The following is a 20,774-nucleotide window of genomic DNA, read 5'->3' as shown; positions in this document are numbered from 1 at the left end:
AGCAGTGAAAGGCGCTATATAAATGCAAGTCTTTCTTTAAGCAGGTTCACCCCAACATTGGCATCTCCTCCAAGGTCATGAGCATCATGAACTCCCTCGTGAATGATATCTTCCAGCATGTGGCAGGTGAAGCTCTCGCCTCTCCTTTAAACAAGCGTTCGGCCGTCAGCTCTCGGGAGTTGCTGACCGAGGGAGCTGGCCATGTTGGAACAGAATGTCCAAGTGCACCAACTTCAAAAAATCTCCACAGTGTACTGAATTAACCCCTTCCCCCCACCACCACCACCCCGCATCCCCCACTCTCCACCCCCCCCCCCCCACCCACGCCCCCAGAAAATCAGCTTCCACTGCATCAGACATCATTGTGGCCGCTCTAAGTAAGGAACAGGAGGAGGCCATTCAGCCCCTCGAGTCTGCTCCGCTATTTAATCAGACCATGGCTAATCTGTATTTTAACTTCATCTACCCTTCTTGGTTCCATAACTCAGTTTTGAAATTTTCAATTGACCCCCATCCTCAGCAGTTTTTTGGGAGAGACTTCCAGATTTCTAGAACAAATGCTTCCTGACATCACCCCTGAATGGCCTAGCTCTAATTTTAAGGTTCTGCCCCCTTGTTCTGGACTCTGCATTCCCCCTCCCCCCGCCACCAGAGGCAATAGTTTCTCTCTACCTACCCTATCAAATCTCTTAATCATCTTAAACACCTCAATTAGATCACCCCTTAGTCTTCTAAACTCAAGGGAATGCAAGCCTTTTAGCCCCAATTTCATTCTGGTGAATCTGCAATGCACTCCCTCCAATGCCAGTATACCCTTCCTGAGGTGCAGTGCCCAGAATTGAATGCAGTACTCCAGATGGGATCTAACCAGAGCTTTCTGTAAGTGTAGCATAACTTCCACCTCTTTGTATTCCAGCTCTATTGAGATAAAGGCCAACATTCCATTAGCCTTTTAAATTATTTTTTGTGCCTGTCCACTAGGCTTTTGTGATTTTTGTACGGACCCCTAAATCTCTCTGCTGCTCCACCATTCCTAGCTTCATGCCATTAACAAACTACACCGATGTATCTTTCGTAGGTCCAAAGTGGATGATCTCACACTTCCCCACATTGAACTCCATTGACTCCAAGGCTTCCAATTCCATACCAGCTTGTACCCATTTATGCATTGGATCTTGGAGCTCATGCACCAACCAGAAACTAGATCATGACTGGATCATAGAATCATCATAGGATGATACAGTACAAAAGGGGGCCATTCAGCCCATTGTGCCAGTGTCAGCTCTATAAAAGAGCTATCCAACAGTCCCACTCACCTGCTGTTTCCCACATAGCCCTGCAAATTTTTCCTTTTCAAAAATTTATTCAATTCACTTTTGAAAGTTACTATTGAATCTGCTTCCACTGCCCTTTCAGAAAGCACGTAACAACTTGCAGCATAAAAGATGTTTTCCTCATGTCACCTTTGGTTCTTTTGCCAATTTCTGTAAATTTGTGTCCTCTGGTTACTGACCCTCCTTCCAGTGGAACCAGTTTCTCCTTATTTACTCTATCAAAGCCTCTCATAATTTTCAACACCTCTATGAAATTTTCCTTTACCCTTCTCTGCTTTAAGGAGAAAAATCCCAGTCTCTCTCATCTCTCCACATCACTGAAGTCCTTTATCTCTGGCATCATTCTAGTAAATTTCTTCTGACGGGTCAAACTCATGTTACAAGATGAATCAAGCAGCCACTGAGTAGAATCATAGAATCATAAAACGATACTGCACAGAAGGAAACCATTCAGCTCATTGGGTCTATTGAAAAGCTATCCAACCCACTCTTGCCCCATATCCCTGCATTTTGTTTTCTCCTTCAAGTATTTATCCAATTTCCTGTGAATGCTATTATTGAATCTGTCTCCATCACCCTATCAGGCAGTGCATTACAAAGTGTGTAAAAATGTTTTTCCTCATGTCACATCTGGTTCTTTTGAAAATCAACTTAAATCTGCGCCCTTCAGCCACTGGAAACAATTTCTCGTTATTTACTACATCTAAACCCTTCATTATTTTAAATACCTCTATCAAATTTCCTCTTAGCCTTCTCTGCTCCAAGGAGAATAATTTCTATGGTTTATCCAGGTAATCCCTCATCCCTGGAACCATTCCAGTAAAACTAGTTTTGTAACAAACATAACATCACAACCATCCTCCTTTACATATGGTGCAATCACAGGGACATTTATAAAATGAAATGTAAATATTTGGCAAAGGACATAAAATGTAGATTTCGAAGTAGGGTAATTGAGACTAAATCCACAAACCCCAATTAGGGAGGATTCAATTAGACCTGAAGTTCATTTCCTGAACCTTTTCCTGGGTAGTGTTGCTTTTATATATTTTATAATATGCAAAAAATTATCGTAAATACAGAAATGGTAGTATAATTATTGATAAAACTGGTGGGGCAGCTTACAATTTGCTAGCTATTATATATTGGTGGTTGTTCAAACAAATATTAACCCTTTCATTTTACTTTTGAGAATAACGTTACAGGATTTGGTCTAACAGTCAGCACTCCTCAGGTCTGATTAGGAACTTAAGAACATCGGAAAAGGAGGAGGCCATTTAGCCCCTCGAGCCTGTTCTGCCATTCAATAAGATCATGGCTGATCAGTGACTTAACACCATATACCCAACTTTGCTCCATATACACTAATAGATATAGTTAACAGAAATGTCAAAGAGCTGGCACAGACATGATGGACCAAATGGAATCCTTCTGTGTTGCAAGATTCTTTCAATCACAGATTTAATATTAACAATTGAGTAACATTTGCGCCACACAAGGCAATGGCCATCTCAAAAAAGAGAGAATCTAACCATTTCCCCTAGATTTTCAATGTCATTACCATTGTTGAAATTCCCATCATCAACATCCTGGGGGGTTACCTTTGACCAGAAACGGAACTGGACCAGCCACATAAATACTGTGGCTACAAGAGCAGGTCAGAGGCTAGGAATCCTGCAGTGAGTAACTCACCTCCTAACTCCCCAAAGCCTGTCTACCATCTACAAGGCATAAATCAGGAGTGTGATGGATTACTGTCCACTTACCTGGATGAATGCAGCTTCAGTAACACTCAAGAAGCTCGACACCATTCAGGACAAAGCAGCCTGCCTGATTGACACCCCATCCACCGCCTTCAACATTCATTCCCTTCACCACTATCTACAAGATGCACTGCAGCAACTCAGCAAGACTCCTTCGACAGCAACTTCCAAACCCATGACTTCTACCACCTAGAAGGACAAGGGCAGGCGATGTATGGAAATACCACCACCTGCAAGTTCTCCTCCAAGCCATACACCATCCTGACTTGGAACTATATTGCTGTCCCTTCACTGTTGCTGGGTCAAAATCCTGGAACTCCCTTCCTAATAGCGCTGTTGGTGTACCTACACCCCGAGGACTGCAGTGGTTCAAGAAGGCAGCTCACCACCACTTTCTCAAGGGCAATTAGGGATGCGCAATAAATTCTGGCCTAGCCAGCGACACCCACATCTCATGAATGAATAAATAAAAATTGACCCAGTATCAACTGCTGTTTGCGGAAGAGGATTCCAAACTTCTACCACCCTTTGTGTGTAGAAGTGTTTCCTAATTTCACTCCTGAAAGGTTTGGCTCTAATTTTTAGGCTATGCCCCTAGTCCTAAGCTGCCCAACCAGTGGAAATAGTTACTCTCTATCTACCCTATCAGTTCCCCTTAATACCTTGAAAACTTCAATCAAATCACCCCTTAACCTTCTAATTTGCAGGGAATACAAGCGTTCTGTGTGTAATCTCTCCTCATAAATTTAACCCTTGGAGTCCAGGTATCAATCTAGTAAATCTAAACAACGTTCTCTACAAGGCCAATATATCCTTCCTAAGATGTGGTGCCCAGAACTAACAGTTCTCCAGGATTGGTCTAACTGTAGCTGAAGCATAACTTCTAAGTATACTATATAGTCTCTTGGGACCCATGAAAGCTTAAATTAGACAGCAATCAGATATCACTGAGGAGTCTGGGATGCTTTGAATTCCTGAGACGTCCCCAGTACAGATATTCAGGGAATACAGGAATTGGAATTTCATTATAAAGCAGACGTATCGTTTATAAGACTGCTTCCACGAATATTCTCCTCCAAGTTAACATCCGAATACAGTCACCCTGACATTCAGCTGTGGGATACAAGCCCATGAAAAAAAGAAACACTTCCATTTGGTATGCAAGGGCAATTAAAAATGGGCAATAAATGCTGGGCTCCCAGTGACGCTCACATCCCATGAAAGAATTGAAAAAAAGTTATATATCGCCTTTCAGAATGTCAGGACGTCCCAAGGTGCTTTACAGCCAATGAAGCATTTCTGAAGTGTAGTCACTGTTGCAATGTAGGAAACATGGCAGCCAAATTATGCACAGCAAGATCCCACAAACAGCAATGTGGTAATGACCAGATTATTTGTTTTTAGGTCCAATCGAACGATAAATATTGGCAAGGACACCAGGTGGAACTGTCCTGCTCTTCTTCAAAAAATAGTGTTGAGGGATCTTTTCCACTTAAGAGGGCAAATTATTGCTGGCTGATTAGATTAGATTAGATTAGAGATACAGCACTGAAACAGGCCCTTCGGCCCACCGAGTCTGTGCCGAACATCAACCACCCATTTATCCTAATCCTACACTAATCCCATATTCCTACCATATCCCCACCTGTCCCTGTATTTCCCTACCACCTACCTATACTAGTGACAATTTATAACGGCCAATTTACCTATCAACCTGCAAGTCTTTTGGCTTGTGGGAGGAAACCGGAGTACCCGGAGAAAACCCACGCAGACACAGGGAGAACTTGCAAACTCCACACAGGCAGTACCCGGAATCGAACCTGGGTCCCTGGAGCTGTGAGGCTGCGGTGCTAACCACTGCGCCACTGTGCCGCCCCGAATTGCTGTCTTATTTAAGCTTTTGTGGATCTGAAGAGACTATATAGCATGGTTAGAAGTCATGTTGCAGCTTTACAAAGCCCTAGTTAGACTACACCTAAGGAAGGATATATTGGCCTTGGAGGGAGTGCAGCTTAGATTTACCAGAATGATACCTGGACTCCAAGGGTTAAATTACAAGAAGAGATTACACAGACTAGGGTTATATTTCCTGGAATTTATAAGGTTAAGGGGTGATTTGATCAAAGTTTTCAAGATATTAATGGGAACTGATAGTGTAGATAGAGAGGAACCATTAACATCTCAGCCAAAAGATAGCACCTCCACAGTGCTGCACTGATAGTTACAGCATCAGCCTGGACTTTATGTTTAAACACCTTGGAGAGAGACTTAAACCTACAACCTTGTAACTCAGAAGCAAGCGTGCTACCCACTAGGCCACAGCTGGCACCTTAGCAGAGGGTCTGCTTCTCCTGGCTATTCTCCACATCTCAAATAAAAAAAAAGGTTTGTAGACTTTTTCATGAAATAAAGGGCCCTTTAAGATACGTAGGTGAATCAAAATCTTTGACGTGTGCACATTATTTACAGTATCTTCTATGTGCAGCTTCAGCACGCTTGCAGTATTATTTCATCCCCAGTCACAGAACCAGGAACTGCTTGCTCACAATTGGCACCACTGGAATTTGCAATTACTGCAACTCATGTGAATTTTGGGCTTTCCATAGGAAAGGTTTAAAGGTTTTCAAGTCAAATTGTCTGACAAATGTAACTTTTGGTCGGCGAAGCTTTTCAAAAAGTTAGTCGTTGAGAAAAGCTTTTTTAATCTTTCTTGCTGCTGGTGAATTTTGGAAGTGGGAGGAAGTTTCAAACAAAGTGGGGTTTTCATTGACTGAAGAAATTGCTTCAAAGTCTTATTTTTCAACCAGTTAAAGACAGGTTTGTTACTTTTACATTTCAAATTACAGAAGAAGCTGCTTTAATGAGTAAATGTACTGTTGAGTTTGATAGCAGTTGGATAAATGTGTTTGTTCATCAGTTGTAGGTCAGTTATCCTATCTCTCAGTCAGTAGCTAATGGGTTCAAGTCCCACTCTAGACACTTTGAGTATAAAATCTAGGCTGATACTCCCAGTGTAGTGCGGAGGAATGATGCTTCTCCTTTGGATGAGATGTTAAACTGAGGTTCTACAGACAAGTCATATCCAACTCAAAATGTTAGCTCTGTTTCTGACTCCACAGGTGCTGCCAGACCTGCTGAATATTTCCAGCACTTTCTGTTTTTATTTCCGATTTCCAGCATCCACAGTATTTTACTTTTATTATTGTTGTTAAACTGAGGCCCTGTATGCCCTCTTAGGTGGATGCAAAAGATTCCACAGTTGTTATTTTGAAGAAGAACAGGGGCAATATCTCTCCTTCAACCGACATCACTAAACAGATTATCTGGTCATTATCACATTGCCGTTTGTGGAAGCTTGCCGTGTGCAAATTGGCTGCCGTGTTTCGTACATTGCTATAATGACCACACTTAAAAAGTACTTCATTGGAGAGGTTTGGGATGTCCTGGGGTTGTGAAAGGCGCTATAGAAATGCAAGTCTTTCTTTGGAAGGGGTAACACAAAAATCACTCAATTTCCTCTGCTGACTAGTCCCATGAAGAGAGTACATGCAGAATAGTTTGACCTCTCACCTGGTTTCTGGTTACGATACCATCCACGGGATCTGTGTATTCAAAGTTTTCGGTTTTTTCCACCGTGTAGTTGTGATTACCAACGGCGAATTGTTGGTTTGTGAATGATCGTTCAGCGACGACAGCTTCAAGGTCCCTCATCAAGTAGTAGGCTGCCCTTGGGTCAATATCCTCATAGTCAAACCTATTCATAAACAGAAAATGAGTTTGCAGGAAATGATGAGGCCCTGAGGCACAAGACAGTTGTACAACTAAAACAGCACTGGCATATCAGAGGGCTGTAGACACAGATGAGTCTTTTTTATTACTCATGTTGGTGTCACTGGCATTTATCCCGAGTGGGCCCTTGAGAAAGTGGTGGTGAGCCTGCTTCTTGAACCCCTACAGTCCATGCGGTGAAGGTACTCCCACAGTGCTGTTGGACAGAGTTCCAGGATTTTGACCCGTGACAAGGGATTTGTAATCACTGGACAATGGGGTGGGTGAAAGTGCAGGCCAGTAAAGGATGCTCCTTCCATTAATCATCCAATGATTGGGGATCCAAACCAACTGGGATATGGATGGAGGAAAATCTCCCCAAAACTGGAGGGTCACTCACAGTTCAGGGAGTGGCACATCTGATACTTTTCAGTCACGACCTCAATTGTAACGTCACAATGTGGCCCGATATCTCCCAGAGTGGGCGCTTGTCTCACCTGCAGTAGTAATTTCGACCAAAGCGGGCCCAGTGGTCCTTCACAATCTCCTCCACACTCCGTTTTCGGGCTGCGATGATGGAGAGCCAGGCAAGGACAGCCCAGAGACCGTCTTTCTCTCGAATGTGATCAGACCCTGTCACAGATGAAATAATTGGCTGCATTTTGTCCATAGCTGGTCTCATACTGTAGTTCTGTTAACTTCCAACCATACAGCAAAGAAGGAGGCCATTCAGCCCATCGTGCCTGTGCCGGCTCTTTGAAAGAGCTATCCAATTAGGCCCACTTTCCCCTGCTCTTTCCCCATAGACCTGCAAATTTCTCCTTTTCAAGTATTAATCCAATTCCCTTTTGAAAGTTACTCTTAAGTCTGCTTCCACTGCCATTTCAGTCAGCGCATTCCAGATCACCACAACTTGCTGCGTAAACAAAATTCTCCACATCTCCCCTCTGCTTCTGAGTGTCCTGAGAATTTTACCTAGAAGGACCACACATGGCGAAACTTCTGTTGTTAATAGATTTTTGGCAAGTACAAACCCCAGTTAGCCAAGCAGCACGGACAGAAGAATAAGCAACAAAGCTAATCAGAAAAGATTTGCTTTAATGTCCCACTCAGTTGATTTTCGACAAGGACTTGTTTAAAATCAAAGAGTTTGCAGGCAAATTACATATTTAAGAAGCTGGCTGTGGGCTATTTACAATTATTGAAATAATTGCTGCAACAGACTGCAATCTGAAATGACAACATAGTTGATTTTGAACATTTTGGTTTAGAATGGGGGCACCCAGGGGGGGGAAGAGGGCGAAGGTGCACAGGGGGAGGGGGCATAGCAGGAGTGGGCACAGCCAGGCAGATGGGGAGAGGAAGAGGGTGAGGACACAAGGGAGGTGTCACCGGGGGCATGTCCTATGAAATTCTTTGGTCGAGGTTTTTAAGATAACAAAGCACAACATTCTTAAGGGTATTGACAGGGTAGATGTTGGGAAAATGTTCCCCCGACTGGGGAATCTAGAACACTGGGTCACAGTCTGAGAATAAGGGGTCAGCCATTTAGGATGGAGATGAGGATAAATTTCTTCACTCAAAGGGTTGTGAATCTTTGGAATTCTCTACCCCAGAGAGCTGTGGATGCTCATCATTGAGTGTATTCAAGATAGAGGTTGATAGATTTTTTTGGGTGCTAAAGGAATTAAGAGAAATGGAGATAGTGTGAGAAGGTGAAGTTGAGGGAGAAGATCAGCCATGATCTTATTGTATGGTGGAGCAGGCTCTAAGAGCCAAATAGCCTCCTCCTGCTCCTATTTCTTATGTTCTTGATCAGTTTACCCTTAATCTTCTAAAGTTAAGGGAATACAAGCCTAGTTTCTGCAACCTGTCCTCATAACCTAACCCTTTTAGCCCTGGTATCATTCTGGTGAATCTGCACTACACTCCTTCTAAGATCAATATATCTTCCTGAAGTGTGGTGCCCAGAGCAGGATACATTCCACCAAATTGGGTCTGACCAGAGCTTGGCCATAGCCTCCATCTCTTTGTATTCCAGTGTTGAAATAAAGGCCAGCATTGTAATAGTCTTTTTATGAGAGTGTCAATGCCTGACCAGTAACAGGCATAAAAAATCATATAGGCTTTTCAAGCAAAGAAATAATCCATTCGCAATGACTTTGATTGGATTTTGCACTCACACCACTGTTAACGCAGCAATGCTGCTTTAGCACAAACCGATGGCCACTTAATTCATTGGAAGGCACATGATGCAACATAGGCCGATGCTAAGCAATGTGACCACAATAACTCCATTGTGAATGCAAAGCTGTACACAAATTGTTTGTCTATTGACAGCTTTGGCTCCCATCTTGGGTCTCCTGCTGAAAAGAACTTGAATGTTAGATCTTGTGCTGTAAACTTGCACATAGATAACCAGATAGCTATTCCTCACTGATTAACTACAACTCGCATCTATATAGTGCCTTTAATGTAGTAAAAAGTCCCAAAGTGCTTCACAGAAGCATTATCAAACTGAATTTGACACCGAACCATATAAGGAGAGATTAGGACAGATGGCCAAAAGCTTGATCGAAGAGGTAGGTTTTAAGCAGTGTCTAAAGGAGGGGAAAGAGGTGGAGAGGTTTAGGGAGGGAATTCCAGTGCTTAGGGCCTAGGCAGCTGAAGGCACGGCTGCCAATGGTGCAGCAAAGGAAATCTGGGATGCTGAAAAGGCCAGAATTGGAGGAATGCAGAGATCTAGACGAGTATTGGGGCTGGAGGGATTACAGAGATAAAGAGGGATGAGGCCATGGAGGGGTTTAAAAACAAGGATGTCAATTTTAAAATCAAGGTGTCACCGAACAGGGTTCCAATGTAGCTCAGGGGGTCATAGTTGAATGGGACTTGGTGCGAGTTAGGACTCAAATAGCAGAGTTGTGTATGAGCTGAATTTTATGGAGGGTAGAAGGTGCGAGTCTGGGCAGGAGAGCATTGGAATATTCAAGTCAAGAGGTACCAAAGGCATGGATGAGGTTTTCAGCAGCAGTTGAGTTGAGGCAGCAGCAGAGATTGGTGATGTTATGGAGGTGGAAGTAGGCAGTCTTGGTGATGGAGTGAAAATGTGGTTGAAAGCTCATCTCACACTCCAAGAAATCACAGCCGTGAAGAAATTTGAAGAAGTCACAGTCTATAGGAATTAAAAGAGTTTGGTGCTAAAATGTTTAGTCGTATGTGTCTCGCTAGTCTCTTCATGCTATTGACAAGGGATCATAAAACTTTGCCTTTGAAGGCCTTGGGCTGCAATCTAACCTTGGGTCCAGCAAAAGCCTGCTTTAGCCACATTTGGTTTAAACACCCGAGCATCAGGGTGTGTTTCTGTCACAATTCTTTATATCCTTGTGATTTCCTGGGATTAGAAACTACCTAACACAAGGTGTGTGAGCTGGTTCAAGCTGGTTCAAAAAACCCCAATATTTAAAAATAAGCTCTTTTCCAAATCCTTTCTGTGGGAAAAGGATCAAAATCCCGAACCATGGCACTCTCAGTTCTAATTTCCATTAATTCTTGAGGGGGCCTTGGTTTCCTGGGAAAAGGATCAAAATCCCGAACCATGGCACTCTCAGTTCTAATTTCCATTAATTCTTGAGGGGGCCTTGGTTTCCTGCAAAAGACAGCACCTCTGACAGTGCAGCACTCCATCGGTATTGTACCAGGAGTATCCAGCTGGATTTTGTGCTCAAGCATCTACAGAGGAGCTTGAACACACGATCAACTAACTCAAAGGCAAGAGTGCCACTCACTGAGCCACAGCGGACACCAATGGTCAAATCTGAAGAATGGACAGAACAAAGGGTTGCTGATGCCAATGAAGTCAAACCTGACCATAAGTCACTCCACCTTCCAGAGGGAGGAAGAAGAGTGGAAACCTGCATAAAAACCAAAAGTAAGGACCAGTAGTGAGAGCAACATGAAGCATGCTTGATGTATCCTGCATTCATGGGTGAAGGGACTTGAATGGAAATAGGACATCTTCTGTGGAGAACTTACAGAAGAACATCCTGAGTTCAACTGAAGTAGAATAAATGCTTCAAGCAGCAGGTTTGTATTAGGATAAGCTTCTTGAGGAGAAAACACATTTGTGTCTTCACGCCAGGCTGCATTATAGGAGCTGTTTCATATTAAACAGTCAGCATAAATTAAAGTCAAGGAATTGCACAACTCAAAACATGTGTAAGTGTTGTCCACACGTGTTGTTGCAGGGCACTTGAAAGCAGTACCTCAGAGAGAAATGTGTCTGCTTCCCATTTGGCATCTTAAGAATAGAATCAGTAATCTGCTTATTTTGAGATAGATTGCAAATTTCATTTTTTATTCATGGAATGTTGGTGCCACTGGAAAGGCCTGTATTTGTCGCCCATCCCGATATAACTGACTGGCTTGCTGGTCCATTTCAGGGGACAGTTAAGTCTCAATCAAATTGCTGTGGGCCTGGACTCAGATATAAGCCAGACTGAATCAGGACAGCAGATTTCCTTCCCTGAAGGACATTAGTGAACGAAATGGGTTTTTATGACAATCTGGTAGTTTCGTGGTCACCATTACTGAGACTAGCTTTTTAAAAAATCCAAATTAATTGAATTCCCAGTTACCACAATGGGATTTGAACACACCTCTCCCAATCAGTAATCTAGTAATAGAACCACTGGGCTGTCATCTCCAAATGGGGCAGACTTGAAGTGAAGAAATTCATGGGAGTGCATGTGGTTGAACCAGATGAGGTGCAAACAAAATTTACAGAACTGAGAGACTTTACTACCAGGAGAGGCTGAATAGCTTGGGGTTCTTTTCACTAGAAAAAAGAAGGCAGAGGGGTGACCCGATAGAGGTCTTTAAGATTATGAAGAGGTTTGATATGGTAGACGAAGTGAAGATGTTTCCACTTGTGGGGGAGACCAAAACTAGGGACCAAAAATATGAGATAGTCACTAATAAATCCAATAGGGGAATTCAGAAGAAACTTCTTTATCCAGAGAGTGATGATAATGTGGAACTCGCTACCACACGGAGTGGTTGAGATGAATAATATAGACACATTTAAGGAGAAGCTAGATGAATACAAGGGGGAAAGAAATAGAGGGTTATGTGTTTAGGGTGAAATAGAGTAGGGTGGGAAGAGGCTCATGTGGAGCATGAAAATTAATGGTGGGGCAGGGTATCATATGTTACAGGATTACTAATACAGAAACACAGTGCAGCACAGTGGCGCAGTGGTTAGCACTGCAGCCTCACAGCTCCAGCGACCCGGGTTCAATTCTGGGTACTGCCTGTGTGGAGTTTGCAAGTTCTCCCTGTGTCTGCGTGGGTGTGCTCCGGTTTCCTCCCACATACCAAAGACTTGCTGGTTGATAGGTTAATTGGCCATTATAAATTGCCCCTAGTATAGGTAGGTGGTAGGGGAATATAGGGACAGGTGGGGATGTGGTAGGAATATGGAATTAGTATAGGATTAGTATAAATGGGTGGTTGATGGTCGGCACAGACTCAGTGGGCCAAAGGGCCTGTTTCAGTGCAGTATCTCTAAACTAAACCAGACCTAATGATCTGATCTAATGAATGACAGGAATTCAAATCCCACCATGTCAGCTGGGGAGTTTAAATTCAAATGCTTAAATAAGTCTGGAATAAAAAGCTAGTCTCAGTAATGGCGATTATCATTAAAAACCCATCTGGTTACCTGCACTATTGTCCTTGAGACTCACATCGATGTGGTTGACTCTTAACTACCTCTGAAATAGCCTAGCAAACCACTGAGCTGTACAGGGGTGGGCAATAAATGCTGCCCTTTCCATTGACGCCTACATCCTGTGAATGAATTTTTAAAAATGGACAAGTTGGTCCATGCTATAAATTCTAGGTTATAACAGCATCTATGGAAATTTACTTGCAATTACAGGATAAAAATAAAGGCTCATATCAGTAAGCGCAGGCTACTCTAGATGACTGAAATACCAGCAGTTAGAAACATGCAAAATACATAAAGTAATTTCCCTATTGCTCTTTTCGCTATATTTACCTTCCTGCACTACATAGCAAACTGAGAGTGAAGAAGGGAGTTTAGTAAGTGAATGGATTTTAAGGGTTAATCTCTCAAGACTGGTTTTTATTTTGTTTACATCTAGCAATTAATTGAAATTCCTGTTTCAGTTAGGAGGTAAGTTTCTTGCAGTTTCAAACAGGGGTATACAAACACTCTGAGAGTAGCTGTTGCTAGTTATTTAGGCAGCTGGCTCAAACTGGTTTCTGAGCTCTAGCAGAGCTCTAGCAGAGCTGACACAGCACTGTTTTTAGAGTATAAATTCAGGGGACTCTCAGTGCTGCTTGTCTGCATTGAGTGCTGCTGGAGGTCATATAATGTGAAGAAGGGGGTTCGGTAAGAAGGGGAACTATAAATTAAGAAAAAAAATTGATTGCACGGAGTGTCAAGTGGGAGTTTGGTGCATGAAGGAGGGGCTCCTTGGAACCTTCCAATCTGCAGGAACTGCTCCGGAATCTACAGAAGTTTGGAAGATGATCATTAATGCATCCACTATCTCCATAGCTACCTCTTTCAACACTCTGGGATGTAGAATATCAGATCGTGGGGACTTACCAACCTTCAGCCCCATTAATTTCTCCAATACAATCTTCTTACTCATACTAATTTCCTTCAATTCCTCATTCTTCCTAATCCCTTGGATCTCTAATTCTTGGAGATTTCTTGTATTTTCCTCAGTGAAGTCAGACACAAAGTAATCATTTAGCTTCTTTGCCATTTCTCTATTCTCCATTATAAATTCTCCTAACTCTGCTTGTAATGGGCCCACATTTGTTTTAGCCAAACATTTCCTTTTACATACCTATAGAAAGCTTTTACAGTCTGTTTTTATATTTTTTGCTAGCTTACATTCATAGTCCATTCTCCCTTTCTTTATCAGTTTCTTCGTCCTCCTTTGCTGTATTATAAAATCCTCCCAATCCTCAGGTTTATTACAATTTCTGGCAACTTTATAGGCATTTTCTTTTAATCTTATGCAATCCTTAACTTCCTTTGTTATCTACGGTTGACTGCCTTTATTTTGGGGGTTTTTGTGCCTTGAAGGAATGTCTAGTTGCTGTAAACTATGTAATATTTCTTTAAAGACCATCCATTGCCTATGTACTGTCATACCTTTTAATGTATTTTCCCAATCCACTTCAGCCAATTTGCCCCTCATACCTTCATAATTTCCTTTGTTCAAATTTAACACCCTAGCTTCAGATTGAACGACCTCACTTTCAAACATAATGTAAAATTCTATCATATTATGGTCACGCATCCCTAAAGGTTTTTTTACAAAAAGATTATTAATTAGCCGTTTCTCATTACATACTGCTAGATCTAAAATAGCCTGTTCTCTAGTTGGTTCCTCAACATACTGCTCTAGAAAACCATCCCTAACACACGTCAGAAACTCATTCTCCACAGCATTAGTGCTCATTAGGTTTACCCAGTCTATATGCAGATTGAACTCACCCATGATTACTTTATTACCCATGCTACAGGCTTCTAATCTCCTGATTAATGCCATGCCCCACAGTACCACTACTGTTTGGTGGCCTATAAACAGGTCCTACCAATGTTTGGTGCACCTTGCTGTTTCTGAGCTCCACTCAAACAGATTACACATTCTGTTCTTCCGATCTCAGATCCTCCCATACTAATGTACTGATCCCATCCCTTATTATTAGTGCAACACCACCTCCTTTTCCTTTTTGCCTGTCCTTGGCTTCAAGGGGATTTGGAAAGACTTAGTGAGTGGGCAAGAACTTGTCAGATGGAATATAATATGGAAAAATGTGAGGTTATCCACTTTGGTAGGAGGAACAGATGTGCAGAGTATTTCTTAAATGGTAAGAGATTAGAAAGTGCAGATGTACAAAGGGACCTGGGTGTCCTTGTCAATAAATCACTGAAAGCTAACATGCAGGTGCAGCAAGCAATTAAGGAGGCTAATGGTATGTTAGCCTTTATTGCAAGAGGATTTGAGTACAGGAGTAGTGAAGTCTTGCTTCAATTGTATAGAACCTTGGTTAGACCACACATGTATTACTGTGTGTAGTTTGTGCAACAAAGGTTCACCAGGCTTGTTCTGAGGATGGCGTGACTGTCCTATGAAGAGAGATTGGGGAAATTGGGCCTGTATTCTCTAGAGTTTCGAAGAATGTGAGGTGATCTCATTGAAACCTACAAAATACTTAAAGGGGTTGACAGGGTAGATGCAGCTAAGACGTTTCCCCTGGCTGGAGAGTCTAGAACCAGGGACACAATTTCAAAATAAGGGGGAAGCCACTTAGGACAGAGATGAGGAGAAATTTCTTTACTCAGAGGTTTGTGAATCTTTGGAATTCTCCACCCAGAGGGCTGTGGAAGCTCAGTCATTGAGTATGTTTAAAGCAGAGATGGACAGATTTCTAAATACAAATGACATAAGGGGATATGAGGATCTTCTTCTTCTTCTTTGGCCTCTTTGTCTCGAGAGACAATGGGTAAGCACCTGCAGGTGGTCAGTGGTTTGTGAAGCAGTGCCTGGAGTGGCTATAAAGGCCAATTCTAGAGTGACAGACTCTTCCACAGGTGCTGCAGATAAAATTCGTTGTCGGGGCTGTTACACAGTTGGCTCTCTCCTTACACTTCTGTCTCTTTTCCTGCAAACTGCTAAGTCTCTTCCACTCGCCTCTCTTTAGCCCCGCCTTTATGGCTGCCCGCCAGCTCTGGCGATCACTGGCAACTGACTCCCACGACTTGTGATCAATGTCACAGAACTTCATGTCAATTTGCAGACGTCTTTAAAGTGGAGAGATGGATGGCCGGTGGGTCTGATACGAGTGACGAGCTCGCTTTACAATGTGTCCTTGGGGATCCTGCCATCTTCCATGCAGCTCACATGGCCAAGCCATCTCAAGCGCCGCTGCCTCAGTAGGGTGTATATGCTGGGGCTGTTGGCCGCCTCGAGGACTTCTGTTTTGGATATACGGTCCTGCCACCTGATGCCAAGGATTCTCCGGAGGCAGCGAAGATGGAATAAATTGAGACGTCGCTCTTGGCTGACATACGTTGTCCAGGCCTCGCTGCCGTAGAGCAAGGTACTGAGGCCACAGGCTTGATACACTCGGACTTTTGTGTTCCGTGTCAGTGTGCCATTTTCCCACACTCTCTTGGCCAGTCTGGACATAGCAGTGGAAGCCTTTCCCATGCGCTTGTTGATTTCTGCATCGAGAGACAGGTTACTGGTGATAGTTGAGCCTAGGTAGGTGAATTCTTGAACCACTTCCAGAGTGTGGTCGCCGATATTGATGGATGGAGCATTTCTGACGTCCTCTCCCATGATGTTCGTTTTCTTGAGGCTAAAATTCGTTGCAGGCAGCCGCAATCCTGTCGATGAGTCTCTGCAGACACTCTTCAGTGTGAGATGTTAATGCAGCATCGTTAGCAAAGAGGAGTTCCCTGATTAGGACTTTCCGTACTTTGGTCTTCGCTCTTAGACGGGCAAAGTTGAACAACCTACCACCTGATCTTGTGTGGAGGAAAATTCCTTCTTCTGAAGACTTGAACGCATGTGAGAGCAGCAGGAAGAAGAAGATCCCAAACAGTGTAGGTGCAAGAACACAGCCCTGATTCATGCCACTCAGGAAAGGGGTCTGATGAGGCACCGCTATGCTGAATTGTGCTTTTCATATTGTCATGGAATGCGGTGTTGATAGTTAGTAGCTTTGGTGAACCTCCGATCTTTTCTAGTAGTCTGAAGAGACCACGTCTGCTGACGAGATCAAAGTCTTTGGTGAGATCAATGAAAGCAATGTAGAGGGGCATCTGTTGTTCGCAGCATTTCTCCTGCAGCTGGTGAAGGAAGAACAGCATATCAATGGTGGATCTCTCTGCTCGAAAGCCACACTGTGCCTCAGGGTAGACATGCTTGGCCAGCTTCTGGAGCCTGTTTAAAGCGACTCAAACGAAGACTTTCCCCACTATGCTGAGCAGGGAGATTCCACGGTAGATGTTGCAGTTACCGCGGTCACCCTTGTTCTTATAGAGGGTAATGATATTGGCATCGCGCATGTCCTGAGGTACTGCTCCCTCGTCCCAGCACAGGAAAAGCAGTTCGTAGAGTGCTGAGAGTATAGCAGGCTTGGCACTCTTGATTATTTCAGGGGTAATACCATCCTTCCTAGGGGCTTTTCCGCTGGCTAGAGAATCAATGGCATCACTGAGTTCCGATTTTGTTGGCTGTACGTCCAGCTCATCCATGACTGGCAGAGACTGGGCTGCATTGAGGGCAGTCTCAGTGACAACATTCTCCCTGGAGTACAGTTCTAGGTAGTGCTACACCCAGCGGTCCATTTGCTTGCGTTGCTTGTGATTGTGTCCCCTGATTTAGATTTTAGGGGGGTGATCTTCTTGATGGTTGGCCCAAAAGCTCTCTTAATGCCATCATACATTCCTCTGATGTTTCCGGTGTCGGAGGCCAGCTGAAGATGACTGCATAGGTGTTGCCAGTAGTCATTTGCGCAGCGCCTGGCTGTTCTTTGTGCAGCGCTTCTGGCTGCTTTAAGTGCTATGGATGTTAACTCGCTGGGGGCTTTCTTGTAGTTCAACAGTGCAATGCGCTTAGCGGCTATGACAGGTTCCAGCTCTTCAAAGTGAGATTGAAACCAGTCTGCATTCTGCTTCACACGTTTGCCATAGGTGGTCATAGCTGAGTCATAGATGGTGTCTCTGATGTGGGCCCACTTTGTCACTGCATCCCCTGTAGGAGTGTTTTGAAGGGCTTTTTCAAGTGAATTTAGAAACTTATATAACAGCTGTGGATAAGAAATTCTGTTAGTGTTGATGCGCGGGCGGCCCTTCTGCTTGGAGTGATGCAGCTTCTTTGGTTTGAGTCTAACCTTGCTGCACACCAGGGAGTGGTTGGTGTCGCAGTCCGCACTGTGGAAGCTGCGTGTGATTTGAACACAGTTTAAGGAGGCTCGCCTTGTGACGATGAGGTTCAGCTGGTGCCAACGACGTGATCTTGGGTGCCTCCAAGAAACCTGGTGACAGGGTTTAGTATGAAAGAACGAGTTGGTGATGCAGAGGTTATGATAGTTACACAACTGGTCTCTGTCCATTCTCATTCATCCTTCCAATGCCATAGCACCCAAGGCAGGAGGGCCACGAGTCAGGAGGGCCATGAATTCTCTACCCCAGAAGGCTGTGGAAGCTCAGTCATTGAGTATGTTTAAAGCAGAGATCGACAAATTTCTAAATACAAATGACATAAGGGGATATGAGGATAGTGTGGGAAAAAGGCATTGAAGTGGATGATCAGCCATGATCGTATCGAATGGCGGGTCAGGCTCGATGGGTTGAATGGCCTACTCCTGCTCCTAAGTTCCTATGTTCCTAACACAATGTTGAAGAGGATTGTGCAGGATTTTCAGCGTAGCTGGTTGGGAATAAGACCACTATCAGCATGAGGCCCAGAAAGAGGTATGACATATAAAATATTAAGCAGCATATGCATTGCTGTCAACTGAATCCTCACCAGTTGAACACCAGACAGAGAAAGTGCAGCTTGGCAAAGTTCGCATTGGCTCAATGAACAGTAATGATGATAATGTGTCCACTTTGATGTGCCATGTGTCTCTAAATGGTTGTGGGTATAAATTCTCACTTCAGAGACTTGGGCACAAAATCTAGACCAGCACTCCCAGCACAGTACTGTGGGAGTGCTGCACTGTCTGAGGGTCAGGACTGAGGAAGCGCTGCACTGTCGGAGGGTCAATACTGAGGGAGGGCTGCACTGTCAGAGGGTCAGCACTGAGGAAGCGCGCTGCACTGTCGGAGGGTCAGTACCAAGACAGCGCTGCAGTGTCAGAGCGTCAGCACTGTCAGAGGGTCAGCACTGAGGGAACGTTGCACTGTTGAAGGGGCAGTGCTGAGGGAGTGCTGCACTGTCGAAGAGGGAGTGCTGCACTGTCAGAGTGGCAGTACTATGGGAGCATTGCATTGTCAGAGGGGCAATACTGAGGGAGTGCTGCACTGTTGGAGGAGGCAGTACTGAGGGAATGTTTCACTATCGGAGATGCAGTACTGAGGGAGTGCTACACTGTCGAAGAGGGAGTGCTGCACTGTCAGAGTGGCAGTTCTATGGGAGAATTGCATTGTCAGAGGGGCAATACTGAGGGAGTGCTGCACTGTTGGAGACTCAGTACTGAGAGATCGCTGCACTGCTGGAGGAGGCAGTACTGAGGGAATGTTTCACTATCGGAGATGCAGTACTGAAGGAGTGCTGCACTGTTGGAGGGGCAGTACTGAAGGAGATCTGCACTGTCGGAGGGTCTATACTGATGGAGATCTGTACTGTCGAAGGGACAGTGCTGAGGGAGTGCTGCACTGTCAGGCTGGCAGCACTGAGGGAGTGTTGTATTGTCAGAGGGGCAATACTGAAGGAGTGCTGCACTGTTGGAGGGGGCAGTACTGAGGGAATGCTTCACTATCGGAGGGACAGTACTGAGGGTACGCTGCAATTTTGGAGGGGCTATACTGTGGGTGTGCTGCACTGTCAGACAGTCAGTACTGAGGGATTGCTGCACTTTCGGAGGGACAGTACTGAGGGAGTGCTGCTTTGTCTGAGGTGCCATCTTTCAGGTGAGACATGAAACCAAGGCCCCGTCTGCCCTCTCGGGTAGATGTAAAAGAAGAGCAGGGGAGTTCTCCCCGGTGTTCTGGTCAATATTGATCCCTCAATCAACATCATTAAAAAACAGATGATCTGGCCATTGTCATGTTGCTGTTTGTCGGATATTGCTGCACATAAATTAGCTGCCACATTTCCTACATTACAATTTAGGGCAGCACAGTGGCGCAGTGGTTAGCACCGCAGCCTCACAACTCCAGCAACCCGGGTTCAGTTCTGGGTACTGCCTGTGCGGAGTTTGCAAGTTCTCCCTGTGTCTGTGTGGGTTTTCGCCAGGTGCTCCAGTTTCCTCCCACAGCCAAAGACTTGCAGGTTGATAGGTAAATTGGCCATTGTAAATTGCCCCTAGTGTAAGTAGGAGAATGGTGGGGATGTGGTAGGGAATATGGGATGAATGTAGGATTATTATAAATGGGTGGTTGTTGATCAGCACAGACTCAGTGGGCCGAAGGGCCTGTTTCAGTGCTGTATCTCTACACTAAACAATAGTGACTAAAAGCACTTCATTGACAGTAGCATGCTTTGGCACATCCAGAGATTATGAAAGGGATGATATAAATGCAAGCTCCTTCTCTCTTTGACTGTTACTACTGGCTATGTAATCCACAGACTGGCAGTTCTCCAGCCACAAACAGATATCCATCCAGGACAATGGTGTACTAACATGTAAGACTCCGACAGTTTTAGGAAAAGATTTCCTCTTTTGTAACTCAGCGTGATGTGTGGATGTTTTTGCCCTGATTGGATCTGTTCCACTAAAGAGGAGGAAAAGAGTGTGAAAAAAAGTTATAAGGGTAAATAATGTGTGGTTGTGCTTCTAGTGCACAGCCTGTTTGGTTTTTTTTTCGTTCATGAGATGTGGGCGTCGCTGGCTACGACAACATTTCTTCCCCATCCCTAATTGCCCTTGAAAAGGTGGTGGTGAGCTGCCTTCTTGAACAGCTGCGGGCCATGTTGGATAGGTACACCTACGGTGCTGAAAGAAAGGTAGTTCCAGGATTTTGACCCAGCGACATTGAAAGAATGGGCTGCACAGTGGCGCAGTGGTTAGCACCGCAGCCTCACAACTCCAGCGACCCGGGTTCGATTCTGTGCGGAGTTTGCAAGTTCTCCCTGTGACCGCGTGGGTTTTCACCGGGTGCTCCGGTTTCCTCCCACAGCCAAAGACT

The 20,774-nt window shown here is 44.3% G+C and overlaps 1 protein-coding gene across 1 annotated transcript in view; it reads right to left on the bottom strand.

Annotated features, from left to right (window-relative positions):
• pgm5 (phosphoglucomutase 5) overlaps positions 1–20,774 on the bottom strand; it is a 164,336-nt gene that overhangs the window by 17,447 nt on the left and 126,115 nt on the right. The window contains exons 8-9 of the mRNA XM_068028940.1: positions 7,363–7,498; positions 6,668–6,851 (exon numbers count right to left, since the gene is read on the bottom strand). Coding sequence (XP_067885041.1) covers positions 6,668–6,851; positions 7,363–7,498 — 320 coding nt within the window. The remainder of the gene's footprint in view (positions 1–6,667; positions 6,852–7,362; positions 7,499–20,774) is intronic.

The sequence above is a fragment of the Heterodontus francisci genome, chromosome 4 (assembly GCF_036365525.1).
Source record: "Heterodontus francisci isolate sHetFra1 chromosome 4, sHetFra1.hap1, whole genome shotgun sequence".
Classification (NCBI taxonomy): domain Eukaryota; kingdom Metazoa; phylum Chordata; class Chondrichthyes; order Heterodontiformes; family Heterodontidae; genus Heterodontus; species Heterodontus francisci.
Note: the sequence above shows the minus strand (reverse complement) of the source record. Positions and strands in the feature narration are given on the sequence as shown.